Source organism: Amblyomma mixtum, chromosome 7 (genome assembly GCF_055824585.1).
Source record: "Amblyomma mixtum isolate Tamu chromosome 7, ASM5582458v1, whole genome shotgun sequence".
Classification (NCBI taxonomy): domain Eukaryota; kingdom Metazoa; phylum Arthropoda; class Arachnida; order Ixodida; family Ixodidae; genus Amblyomma; species Amblyomma mixtum.
Window position 1 is genome coordinate 133,751,944 of NC_143018.1, and position 12,614 is coordinate 133,764,557.

The following is a 12,614-nucleotide window of genomic DNA, read 5'->3' on the forward strand; positions in this document are numbered from 1 at the left end:
AATTGCGTACGAATATCTTTTTAAAGAATATCTTGCGGTGCAAGACGTTCCTCGATGGTTCAGCAGATAGTGCTTCATGGGCTGAGTTGCCCGCCTTCTAGTTTCTACAGAAGTATATGTGAGGGAACCAGCGGACGACGCATGGCAAATCGCTGTGGTTTGCGCAGCGGTTTGCGCAACACCAAAAGCTCTCCGTAAGCTTTTTCGATGCAAAACTTCTAGACGTTCATACTGCGATTCTGACGGAGGAAATAACGGTAGCAGAAAAATTATACAGCTCACTACCAGGGCTTCATGGAGTTTGACCATTGATAAAGGAGTCCGTGCGCCTGCGACTCGCATATTTTAGCCTTGATTTACTTAGCACTAGCTTAACCCGGATTCTGACCACACTTATCGTGAAACTCATTACGTGGCTTTATATCTACCGAACGTTCTGGAGCGCTTACGCACCTGGTACTAGCAGAAATATCGATATCTTCACATAGGCATGTTTCGTTTCTGGACTGTCTGTTAACGGGGATCGAGTGACATATATGCAAACATGCTAGCTTAGCAATATTAGCCGACGGGTGACACCGAATTTCAGGAGAGCGGTGGTACGTAAAACGCACAGTTACTATGAAGCCTTTTGATTCCAAGATACTCCGCTGTTCACTAAGCTATATGATGCTAGTGGCACGAGCGAATCGGCTTCAAGAACGTTTTTAATTACCAGTAATCTTTGCACTGTTGTGGCAGACAGTAATCACGGAGAGCTCTGCAGCGGTGCCATTTATCAACTACGGTGAATGACAGTCCATTATTCTCAATAGCAACTGCATTAATGAAGGCAGCATTGGGTACGTGCGCAAGATTTCGCCCTGAGGTTTCGCGGCGGCAATTCTGTGCTTAAACTATGAATTTTCAGATGTCGCGCGCACGGCAGTTAGTTGGCCGTGCGAGGCACTGAAGAAGGTAAACACCATTATGGCGCGCGTAACAATTTAATGCGCCTTTCCCTTCCTAAGGAAGCCCAAGAAAGCAAGTGGTTTATACAGGGTGTCCAGCCTAACTTCAGCCAAGGGTTAAAAAATAAGACATTTGAGGTAGGCCAGGGAAACCACTTACATACAGCTACCAGCCGGCTTGCGCATCTAGGCAATGTTTTGTATTGCTATTAATTGAGGAGTAATTAAGATAATTTTTAAGATAATAATTAAGATAATTTGAGATATTTCGCGGACTTTCTTCGGAGCTCGAAAAAACGATACACGTGAGGCTTTCTTTATCAGAAATCAATAGAATGAGAATTTCTGAAAGTGCTCTCCAACTATGCTATTCACATCTGCTGTCTAAAGTCAATATTTACGAGTTGAGAAAAATTATATTAATTTTATTGAAGAAGCGTAGCTTGCTGGGCCAATTGGTGCATGGTACGTAGAAAACCAGCGAAAAGGACGCATTCACAAGGAGGAGAAGTACACAGGACAACGCTGGAAACACAACTGAAAATTCTTTACTTGGTGGATCGCCAACAAATTAGCACAAAAAAGAAATGTAATGTTAAAAACCAGAGCATGTTCACCAAATGCACAACCGATGTTGTTTACTCGCTCCCACTGTCCTGTGGCGAGGCCTACATGGGTCAAACGGGTCAATGCGTCAACGACCGTATGAGGCAGCACCGCACTTCGCTGCAGCCAGACAACACAGCAAATCTTCCAAGACATTATAACCACTGCAAAGACTGCACCCCTCTGTTCCATAATGTCAGAATCATCGGCCGCGGCAAAACACAGATAGAACAATAAATCTTAGAAGCTTTTAAAATCAAGCAGTTAGGAACTGAATGCGTCAGCGACAGCTCAGTTAGGTTCACGGCAAAAGAGTACACTTTCAAGAATGGGCCATAGGTTGGCACATGCAATCTTCGCTCGCTTAATCAGTTTTGTGTTTGCTGTTTTGATAGCGTTTGTGGTGCTGTCGCGCATGTGCGCCCTGTTCTGATGTTTGGCGATCCACCATGTAAAGAATTTTCAGTTGTGTTTCCAGCGTTGCCCTGTGTACGCCTCCTTTTGAATGCGTCCTTTTCGCTGGTTTTCTACGTACCTTATCTTAATTGCTAATTAATCAATTGCACAACAAAATTGCCTATGATGCGCAAGCCGGCTGGTAGGCGTACGTACGTGGCTTCCCTGGTCTACCTCAAATATTTTATATTTCAACCCTTGGCTAAAGTTAGCCTGGACACCCTGTATAGAAATGAAGTATCAAAGGCCGGCCTGAAAACTTTTTCTGTCTGACCTGCTACTATCCACTGGGGAGGACAGAGATCAGCGCCCGTGTTGGCAACTGTTTGAATCCTCGCATCTGGAGCGACCGGTTCCTCCAGCTGCTCTGGCAACCTAAGTGGGCGTCCAAGGTCCCATGACCATGCAGCGTCATCACAACCTGCCCACCGGATTGCGAGCAAAATGCCCGCTTTGACTGGCGGCAGTTAAATTAATGATTGGTCACGAGAGTTGACTCGCTAAAAGCAACCTGGCTCTCTCAAGCCCCACCGCTGACAGCACGTGCCACGAGAAGGCAGTGGCGCATCGCTTAACCGCTGCGCCACTGCGCCAGGAGTGGCATGAGGACACCCAGCGATCTGTGAATTTAAGCCGAGAGTAACCAATTCTGCTTAGTGGGCATTAACCTATTAACGCTATACCATAACGCCCTTGAGAGAGTGCTTAAGTGTTCCCTCCATTTTTTTTGTTAGTGACGATGTGGGCAGAAAATAGGTCCGAATATATTTAGTCGTGTAACCAATTTGTCGCTGACCAACAGGGAGTCGCGACGCGTGCTGCTTTCAAGGCGAAGTGACTCCTCAACTGTCTGTATAGATTTCCAATATTCCGGCCAAGTGTAAACTGGAACAGGGGGCACACGGTTGCGGAAACCGGAAGATAATCTTAATTTGATTCAATTTTTAAAGGGACCCTGAGGAGAACTGTATACAAATTTTGCCCTGGTTGAAATCAGTTCTTCGCTTCTCTCTGTCCGCGTTGATCTTTCTGCACCAGCAAAATCATTTTTTTTAGAAAATTTCATTGAAGAAATTTCCCATCATTGGATGCAAACTCACTACGCCTATACCGAAACCGACTCCGTGATCCCAGTTTAGAATTAATAGCGCTGTATCGTCGCCTGAGGGATACGCACCTGGAAATATATCTTGACGCAGCACAGATTGCATGCTAAAATAGATCAAGGTGGCGATGCGCCTAATTCATTTTTTAATATTTTTCAGCCTAAATGAAAGCTGCGTTCTCAGTTGAAGCAGTGTCTTCATTATTCAATAATCTATGGATCCATTACAACCGCTGTACTTGCAAAGTAACGTGGCTTTTGCGCATTTCACCACATCTAATTGCGCCGACGCGATCGTGATCGAACCTGCTTCCAGTCGCTTTCGTAAACACTGCGGCAAATGAATGTGACGTCCTTTCCAGTAGTGTCTCAAACAGCTGTCCTCTATTATAGACATACTCATGACATATTAACAAAAGGTGAGCCCATTCGCGGCTACTGGGCAAGGTTCTGGCGCCTTTCATATAACGTTATTTATTGCCTCAGGGCATTCGGGAATTTGGAAGGCAGAAAAAAAGAGGGGGTGTTCAATCTGAATAGTTGGTTTGATCTAATGAGGACGAGGAGGGACTGGTTATGTGGTCCCAGCGCCCAAGCAATATATGAGGACTGCTCGTTCGGCGGGAGACCCGCTACAGTCATGTGCCGAGTTCTCGCTGGCTTCAGCGCCGGGCAAACCAACTACAAGTGGTGAATATTGGCCTCAGTATTTTGCAAAATGCGGACAAAGCACCCTGGGCATGGATGTAAGGGGCGAAAGTGAAGCCTCGACTGAGTGACGGCAGGAGTGAGGAATTATCGTTCTTCATGCTATAATTTAGAAAGTCACATCTTAGCCTTGGCACTTCGTGCCCGATTACGTTAAAAACCAAAAAGAGGACATCGTAATCATAGTTCACGGTTTTAATTGTGGTATTGTACTTGCATATTCTACTCCTGCTTATAGACATTGCGTCTGCGTACTTGTAAAAGTCGAAATGTACTTGTTGTCCCTTTAGGAGGAACTTGACTTCTTAAATCATGTAGGGCTGCTTTGAATGCCTGCATTATATTTACTGCTTTAACCTTTTAATCCCGCTTTTTGTCAGTGCCTGTATTATGTTTCCCGTTATTATCTGCTATTAAGTGCACGTAACAAATCCCTTTTTTTCCCTCACCGTATGCTGAGGATTTGTACGTATTGTAAGACTGACACTCGTAGGCATTTGTGCCTTTTTGTCAGCCTGTTAGAGAGACTTATACCTCTGTGCCTTGCCTACCTGAAGTAAACAATCCATTCAATTCATTTCAGCCGCACGGCGGCTGTGCGGTTATGGCGCTTGGATGCTGTCCCGAAAGACGCCGGTTCGATCACGGCCGCGGCGGTCGAATGTTGATGGAAGCGAAATTCTAGTGGCCCCTGTACTGAGCGATGTCCGTGCACGTTAAACAACCCCGCGTTGTCGAAATTTCCGGAGCCCTTCACTACAGCTTCGGTGATAGCCTGAGTTCCTTTAGGAAGTTAACCTCCACAAATAAGCCAACATACATGCAAACCAACAAACAACCAAACTAGCTAGCAAACCAGAGAGCAAGCAAACAAGCAAGCAGACAAGCAAACAAACGCGCAAGCAAACAAGCAAGCAAACCAGCAAACAAGAAAACAAACAAACAAGCACGCAAACATGCCAACTAGTGAACAAGCGAACAAGCAATCAAACAAGAAAACAAGAAAGCAAACAAAAAATTCAATATTGTGCAAAATGTATATCTTCCGCACGCGTGAGTTATTATGGTTATTTCCGTGCATACTCATTCAAGCGAACAGCGCTTTCGTGCTTTTCAATGCATATTTCCTGTTTTTATTCGTGTGGGCAGGTAGACCAACATGTACTGAAGTATTCATATTGTACTGCAAACAATATTTTTCAAGTTAAGTCCTATTAACTTTATTCTAACTATAAATTTTAGTTGTCTGGACACCTTGTCATAGAGCTGCACAGAGAATTCGAGCCTTTTTGCTGGCATATTTTGTGCTTGATTACGGTGAAATAAAATCAAGCTCGATCTTTCCCTTTGCGTCGCAAATATTCGCAGTGGTGCTGCGCCTTGTCGGAAGCGTGCTGCTGGCCCTGTCCGCGAAACGCCTGTCGCGCTCCCTGCACAACGACATGCTGAGTCACGTGCTCCGGAGTCCCGTATCCTTCTTCGACCAGACGCCCAGGGGCCGCATAATGAACCGTTTTTCGGCCGACATGGACTACGCTGATGCTCGCACATTCTTGAGCGGAAAACAGTGCGTTCAGAACACACTCATCACGCTGGCCAAGGTGGCCGTGGTCGGCACCCAATCTCCCGTTGTCGTCGGAGTGACGCTGATAGTGGCGGTTTTCCTAAGCTACGGACTGGTAAGCATGCCTTGTCTTAACTTGCTCTCGAACATTACAGAGACGGGGTCAAGTGTTGTGCCCGGCTCCGAGCAATGCGCTGAAGCAGTTAAGTCAAACTTGTCTTTGTACAAGCATCTGCAACACGTGTTTTCATTCTCTACGAGACTTAGGCCTACTGCATTAGAACATCATGCTTCTGGGGTAATTTCACCATCATCATCATCAGCTTTACTGCGCCCACTGCATGACAAAGGCCTCTCCCATGTCTCTCCAATCAACCCTGTCCTCTGCCAGCTGTGGCCACCTTATCCCCGCATACTTCTCAATATCATCCGCCCACCTAACTTTCTGCCGCCGTGTGCTGCGCTTGCTTTATCTTGGAATACAGTCGGTTACCCTTAACAGATGCCGGTTATCTCGCCTTCGCATTTCAAGCTCCTTGCGATATATCCTTGCGATTTCAAGCTCCTTGCGATATACCACTCCTTAAGATATCGAATATCTTAAGGAGTGGTAGACAATAAACTGAAAATTGAATTACAATCTGAACTTGAATATCTTGGCGAGTGAAAGAAAGCATGCTATCGCATTTCCTATTCATCAATCACTCCTAATTTTAAAAAAATTCTTTTGCGGCACATGGAGCTTGCGCACAGCTGCTCCACCCTCAAAGTAAAATATTCGTTCGTTGTATGGTAAAGCTGAAACCCGGTTTTAACGTGATACCGTTTCAACTAGTTGCAGAAGCGTTGCCGTCTTCATCGGTGTCGTTGGCCGCGAGTGCAAATTCCGCGAAAAATTCCCAGATAAGCAACGTAGATGGCAGACGGGTCACAAAGGTAACGTAACCTTGTGACGTCATCACAATCTGCCAAACGAACTTTGAGCAAACTGCCTTCCGTGCCAGATGGAAGTTAAATTATTTGTGTTTCGGAAGAGCAACCTAGGTTTCACGAGCACCACCAGTAGCAGCCCCTGCCGTCGCAGGGCTATGTCGCAAAGCTTAAACGCTCCATTCCTGCGCCAGAACTGGGTTGAGGACTCTAAGGGATCTATGAATGCTAAGTAGACATTGTTAAAGATAAGGTAGCATGGTCGGGCGCCGAAGAGGGAATGAAGGACGTCGGAGAAGACGCTGCGGGAAAAGACAAGGAGAGAAAACTTTATACAGCAAAATTTACATTATTTACAAGTGAGCTCGGTAACGAGACGCTCACTGCTGGAACTGCGTGAGGACAGCACATGATGAGAGCATCAGATGAAAAAAGCCCCCTCGGCCGTACCGCTGCCGAGGTTTTAAAGAGTTCCCTTTCCCTAGGTTCCCTAGAAGGGGGCCGGGCCTGCCGAGGAAGGAAGTTCTCAGTGGCAGCAATCACAAACACACACACACACTCCCGAGGGATCACCGCCGTCACGCGCTGGGAGAGGGGGAACAAGGCCTCTACATAGCGCAGACGCCCGAATGTCCACGAGCGGAGTTCCCGCGCAGTTCATGCGTTCGAACGTGCGTTCGCACGCGGTGTAGGGGAGACGCTTGCTCAACCGGGCAGACGGACGTGGCTTCCGTGGCAATCCAGGCGCTCACCCAACGCGCGTCTCGGGGTTAGTCGGCGTACCGCTGCAGCCATGCCGTTTTCTTCCCCACGACAAAGGCGAAACGTAACAACATTGACTGATACCGCTTATATGGGCATTAACCCAAGGTATTAACCCAAAACGACGAAAGAGGAGGGTCATGTGACTAGCTCAGTGCGACAGATAGCTTGCACTATCCCGGCAGCGCTACAATTGTTCCCTTAAGTTAAGCGACTAAATAAAAATTGCCTCAATGAGTCACTTGGGTCACTCCAAACGCGAGACCACATTCTCAAAGATTTTTTCGATGAAAGCATTCACTGCAGCCAAATCTGGGCAGGAAATAAAACGAGACGTTCTTTTGTCACCTTGTCGTGTTACTGCTTCAAATAGTCCGGTCAGTAAACCCGGGTTTATCCCCTCGTCCCGGAAAACCGAAGACAAGGCGGCTAGCCGGGTTCTGTTTGAGTCCGCTCCTTAACCACCTCTTTCTCTACAGCTGCTTCAACCTATAAGTGCGAGGCACTACTCGCTTGGGCTTTTGAATTGCCAAGCCCGAGAAAGGGGTGTATTCTTTTTTGCGAACTTGGCGGCCTCATATTCGTAGTTTTCAGTACTACATTCTGCCACGCATTGACATTTGCGCTTCGGCTCCAAAGCCTTCGAGATACAAACGTACGTCTTTCCTTTCCGGCCTAGCCTGACGCACGCCACATGTGGCTTTCAGAGTGCCCGCAGATCGCCTTAGAGGATTGCTCCCGCGCTTCCTTCGTACATCTTCCGGGCTCGCTTCACGCCGGGGCTTCTGATGTCGATACAGATGATATGCTCCGTGGAAGACGGGCTAAGCACCAACGTAAACAAGGGCAACAAAAGCACGAGTTGACAGACCCGGCAGTCATAGCAAAGCGACAAACAAGCGGCGTGGAGGAAGAAGAGGAATAAGAGGAAAGGCAGGGAGGTTAACCGAAGAATAATCGGTTTGCTACCCTACAAGAAGCGGAGTGGCATCAACAGTAAAGTGTGCCAGAAAACAAGTTGAACCTGCCGAAGATGCCCTCACCCACAAGCGGGAACAAATTTTTAAGGCTCCTGCGGGGCGTGCTGCCGAAATACAGGATGGACAAGCTTCGAAAATTGCAGTGTAGAGAGCACTGTACGCGGAAGTGGATCCCTTGGTGAAGACAGCTCAACGGAAGCGGAAAGCGGAGGAACGACCGAGCAACAGCTCTGGTCAGTACGGGATCAAAGACCGATTCTTAATATACTGGTAGAGACAGAAACCATCCTCAAGGGTTTGCCGCATAAAATTTAGGACGACCACTCCATGCTTGCAAACACTACGCGGAAACTGGTTAGGAAAACTTCGCGAGCAAAAGTTCGTCCTGCCTTTCGGACTTGGTTTCAAAAGACTTGCTTATGCCATGGATATAAAAAAAAACAGTTCTTCGTGGCCTGATATGGCTTTACAGGGGCCGAAAACTGCCATCGCTCGTATAGCAAGGTTAAACCATCAAACAAGCAAGGTTAAACCATCAATAATTTTTTTTCTTTCGCTATACTCGCAGGACATTACCATGAAGGCTTCGCATTTCTGCCGCTACTCCGAGAGCTTGGGCACGTCAAGGCTTCTCCAGCACGCGACCGAAACCGTGGACGCCCTGAGCAGCGTGCGAACGTACGGCGTGGCTGACCGGTTCCAGAGACACTTCTTTCGCTTGTCGGATGCCGTGATGCGTGGCTATGCGGGCTGCCTCGGCACGTACCGCTTCGTGCGCGCGCTGACAGCCGTGGCTGGATTCGTGGTGGTCATGTCCACGCTGCTGGCCAATACCGTATTTGCCCCCTCTGGAGGATCCGACCCCAGCAGCCTTGCCTTGGCCCTCAGCGCGGCCTGCTCGGTACGCGACTTGTGTCCATAACTCTACTTTTGCAGGGACACATGCGCAGGGGCATTTCTCTCTAGAGGGGTATCTTGGTATGGCCTGAGTAAGAAAGCTCAGGCTTTTACCCTCTGTCCTCTAAGAAATTTTCCTAGAGGGGCTAGAGCTGTAACGCTCAGCATCACAGAAGAGTGGGTGATATACAGAGTGTTTCACGTAATTGAACCACGGATTTAAAAAAAGTGGTAAACCGCAGACCGCTCAAACCAACGATACATTTTTCGCCGTCATGTGGCGCACCTCACAATATTTTTTATTAGGCTTAATTAGTTAATGAACTAAGATGATTTTTATGTATCAGCAGCGCGAACACCACACAGGAAGAAGAAGGTAAAGATGGTTGGTTTGGTTGGTTTATGGGGTTTAATGTCCCAAAGCTACTAAAGGCTATGAGAGACGCCGTAGTGGAGGGCTCCGGAAATTTCGACTACCTGGGGTTCTTTAACGTGCACTGACATCGCACAGTACACGGGCCTCGAATTTCTCCTCCAAAAGAAATTCAACCGCCGCGGCCGGGATCGAACCCGCGTCTTTCGGGACAGCAGCCGAGCACCATAGCCATTGAGCCACCGCGGCGGCCTAAGAAGGTAAAGAGCGCTGAGCTTCCAACTTTTATTTGAGCAAAAACTGAACCCGCAATTTATACACATACCAGGTAAAATCCCACCAGGGGGGTAATCAAGGCGCGCGATCGAATTGGGACCAACACGATTGTTGGCGCTCATCCCTTCGCATCGCTTACGTTTTTACCGTGTCTCGCCTTCTCATGTTTTTTTTCTTTTAGCAAAATTCGCGCCCTCAACGCTGTTTTTCCATTTTTCCATTTGCGCACACTCAACCTTTTTGCCGTGTTCTTGCCTTCTCATGTTTTTAGCAAAATTGCGCCCTCAACCCTGTTTTTCCATTTTTTTTCATTTGCGCACACTCAACCCTGTTTTTACATTGTCTTGTTTTTCCGCTGTCATTCGTGCTTCATTTTATGGAAGTCTTTGTATAGTGCGATAGTAGTTATCATTTTGATGCCCTGGACATCGTGTTGGTCCCAATTCGATCTCGCGCCTTGATTACCCCCCTGGTGGGATTTTACCTGGTATGTGTATAAAAGTGCGGGTTCAATTCTTGCTCAAATAAAAGTTCGAAGTTCAGCGCTCTTTACCTTCTTCTCCTCCTTCTTCCTGTGTGGTGTTCGCGCTGCTGATACATATGAATTGCAACCAACTAGCCCGACTGATGGTGTTATTCAAGATGATTTATGCAAATTTTTAAATATTCATTTTAGTGTCAAGACCTTTACGTTAGGTTGTAGAGCAGGTTTACAAACAACTGATACAGTTTATTGTAGCATCGTGTCTGCTACGGGGTCCTTTTTTCCGGCATATAAAGAAAGCCCGCGGAATATGAAAAAATACCACGCGACTACGTTCGTGCGCTACCAAATTTCAGCGCTAATTGCTGACCGTGGTGACGTGAACGGCCGCCGCTCTTAGCAGCGGCTTGACAGTGCGTCAGCAGATTCCGCAGCGGCGCGGCGGCCGTTCACTTCGCCACGGTCAGCGGGCACGCTTCGTTTGCTCGAAACTCCTTTGAAAGCGCTGCAGTTTTGGTAGCGCACAGAGCGTAGTCAGGTGGTATTTTGAAGCGAAAAGCTTCACTAGGCTCGTCAACAACGCCCTTCGTGGGAGCCACCCCTTGGCGCCGCCGCGGCGCGCCCTTCCTCCTCATCGCAACCTGTTTACCCTTCGCCGCTGCTAGCGGTTCTTATCGCGTTCTTATCGCGTTATCGCAAGGCGTTGCGATAACGCCCGAGCGGCGGCGGCGGACATAAAAGAGGCCGCGCGCCGCGGCGCCTCGTCGTTACTTCTCCTCGCCATCGGTTAACCGCTTGGGACGGTTGGGACGGCGGTCTCCGTCCCAAGAGAAGGTTCTTTCGCAAGGCGTTGCGAGAACGCACGCTTGAGCGGCGGCGGCGGCCGTAGAATAGGCGCAGACATTCGCCATGGAAGGAAGAAAAGAAGACCCAGAAGTGGTAACGAGGGAGTTGGCTCAAAATCTACACCGCTACGGTGGTGCTCCCAGTGCATTGAGCGCGAACTGCGACAGGCATAATGCCAAACAAAGCATAACTGCAGCTTTTCGCTTGTATATCAAGGCTTAATCAGAGCTAAGCCACTGCCAATTTTTTTATGCGAAGCATACTACTTTAGCTACCACTTCAGCCCTTCACCGTGGTTATGCGCCTCCAAATCACGTGATACATGACGTCACACCACGTGACACGATGACGTCACGACAGTGGAGAAACGGGGGCCCACCTCGCGCCGTCGCTGTGGTTGTGCGCCTCCAAATTACGCGACACGATGATGCTTCGCATTCTCCAGGCTTAACCAAGTTAAGCCTCAGCCATTTTTTTCTTATTTCGCGGGCTTTCTCTAGATGCCGGAAAAAAGGACCCCGTAGGAGATACGATGCTACAATAAACTGGATCGGCTGTTTATAAACCTGCTCTACAAGCTAACTTAACGGTCTTTTCTTTAAATGACTATTTGAAAATTTGCATAATTCATCTGAGTTAATTAACTAAGTAAGCGCAATAAAAAATATTTGGAAGAGCGCCACATAATGGCAAACAATGTATCGTTGGTTTCAACGGGCTGCGGCTCATCGCTTTTTTAAAATCCTTGGTTCAAGTTACGTGAAACGCCCTGTAGATATTGCGTTATCTCTCGCGCGTTCAGCTAATGCAGTGGTGTAAGTGCTCTTGCCTCACGTGGCATCTCACTTCTTAGTGGTGCATTTGTGTTATTTCTTCCTGCGCTCTTGTTTCACTTCTTGCCTATGAGCTGCGATGAAGTGTTAGGGAATTTCTGGAACGACAGCCGTATACGGCAGTTCACCGTTGTAAACATTGTCCGTACCATGGGATTATCGTAACCGAAACTTTCAGGTGGTCCTAAATCGTGCAAACCACAGTGGCAATAGTGGACCTCAGCCATAAGTATACTACAGGGGTCTCAGCCATGACGAACAATGTGTCCTGTGTACTGTCCGCAGTGTGGACAGCATAGTTTGGACAATGAGCGTTCACTAGAATGCGTGGTCCCCGGACATGTTACAGAGGAGGGTTCGGAAGTAGACGTTCAGGTGCAGAATGCAAAACAAGTCTTCGATCTTATTTATTTTCTTCCAGAGCTTGTTTTTCTCACCGCGCATGGCGTTTCCTATCATACATCCGTAGGGCTTTAAGATACACTGTATAACAGGTGACCTCTGCTTCTGTACCGGCGCGTTGCGAATAATATTGTGCTAGTGTGGGCTTTCAAACTCCTTGAAGCCTTCCTAATTGAGAGTTTGTTGCTTTTTACTTGATGCCCATTTTTCTTGTAGTTACGGCTACACCTAGTCGGAATACGCAACAGAAAAAATTCTCCTCCAAGGAGATCCGCGTCCTTGGTCTCTTCATACACCACCAACGCAGAGTCGACACCACCCTAGCCAAACTTCGCACGGTGGGAGACCAGGTGGGCCGCATGGTCCGCCGGGTCTCCAACAAGCGGGGCGGATTACGAAGCAAGGATGCACTGCGGCTTGCCCATGCTTTCGTAACGAGTAG

General features: G+C 47.9%; 1 protein-coding gene across 1 annotated transcript in view; it reads left to right on the forward strand.

Moving 5' to 3' along the window:
* Positions 1-12,614, forward strand: part of LOC149337640 (ATP-binding cassette sub-family C member 3-like) — a 245,206-nt gene that overhangs the window by 178,983 nt on the left and 53,609 nt on the right. Inside the window, exons 20-21 of the mRNA XM_089553472.1 lie at positions 5,194-5,504; positions 8,630-8,962. Of these exons, the coding sequence (XP_089409598.1) occupies positions 5,194-5,504; positions 8,630-8,962 (644 nt within the window). The remainder of the gene's footprint in view (positions 1-5,193; positions 5,505-8,629; positions 8,963-12,614) is intronic.